The following is a 1,125-nucleotide window of genomic DNA, read 5'->3' on the forward strand; positions in this document are numbered from 1 at the left end:
GTCTGTCTGTCTGTCTGTCTGTCTGTCTGTCTGTCTGTCTGTCTGTCTGTCTGTCTGTCTGTCTGTCTGTCTGTCTGTCTGTCTGTCTGTCTTCATTACCTCCCATTTCCCAACTGCTCCCAAGCTCCGCTCCTCGCTTCCTGTGTGCGCTGCGCACCCCCCGCGCCCCCTTTCTTTTCATTTCCCATCCCTCTCATGCCGTTTTTGCTCCTTTTGCGATACGCGCAGTGATGGGCCCCCGCGCGCTCCGCCCCGCTCCGCTGCCCCTCCCTCCCTCAGCCCGCTCCAGCAGCTCCACAGACTCCGGACCTGTCACCCTCCGCTGCTCGCTCGCCACGGCACGAGTCCGCTCTCCCCCCGCCCAGCACAGCCCACAGCCCGCAGCCGCAGGGGAGGACTTGAGCTCCACCCGACCCTGTTTGCATTATTCAGACTCGAGATGGGACAAAGTGGGGAACAGGAAAAGCGAAGCGCAGCGCACGGTAACAAACAGGCAGAGGAGCGAGCTTACGGCTGCATGCGCGTGCGTCGAGTCCGCATCTCTGTTTCTCGTCTGTCGCTGACATTCTCCGCGCACGATTGTCAGACGCACTCGGTTTGACTTAACTTTGTTTCCTCGCTTCTTCCCCCATCAGGATGGCGAGCGTGACTCTGCCCGCGCCCTCGGGCCCCGGCCCGGGGCTGGGCCTCGCCATGACCACGTCCCTCACCGCCTCCATGACGGCGTCCATGACGGCTTCCACGGCCTCCTCCGCCATGGAGGCCGAGGTCCTCACCGAGCTGTTCCACGCCAACGCCGACCACTACCGACTGTCCTTCTCGGCCATCAATCGCATGAGGCAGCACTCGCAGGTAATTCACACGGGACGCGATTTCCAGGCGATAATTCAAGGTCGAAGGCGATGCCGGCCGCCGGCCGCGCGGAGTAGAGTGACTGTATCCTAACCGTTTCTGCCGCAGCTCTGCGACGTCACGCTCAAGATCGGCCCCGACGCCATCCACGCCCACCGGCTGGTTCTCGCCGCCGTCAGCCCGTACTTCAACGCCATGTTCAACGGTAAGTTTGACCTCGTGCCCACCCTCGAGATTATCTCATACAGTGCCGCTCCTACGGGCACTGTATAA

The 1,125-nt window shown here is 62.0% G+C and overlaps 1 protein-coding gene across 1 annotated transcript; it reads left to right on the forward strand.

Moving 5' to 3' along the window:
• Positions 1-609: 609 nt before the first annotated feature.
• LOC113216504 (kelch-like protein diablo) lies at positions 610-1,125 on the forward strand. The gene is made up of 2 exons (XM_026436251.2): positions 610-852; positions 961-1,125. Exons 1-2 carry the CDS (start codon positions 637-639, stop codon positions 1,123-1,125), a joined length of 381 nt encoding a protein of 126 aa, XP_026292036.2. The 5' UTR covers positions 610-636.

This window comes from Frankliniella occidentalis, unplaced genomic scaffold (genome assembly GCF_000697945.3).
Source record: "Frankliniella occidentalis isolate FOCC.00 unplaced genomic scaffold, Focc_3.1 Scaffold294, whole genome shotgun sequence".
Lineage (NCBI taxonomy): Eukaryota > Metazoa > Arthropoda > Insecta > Thysanoptera > Thripidae > Frankliniella > Frankliniella occidentalis.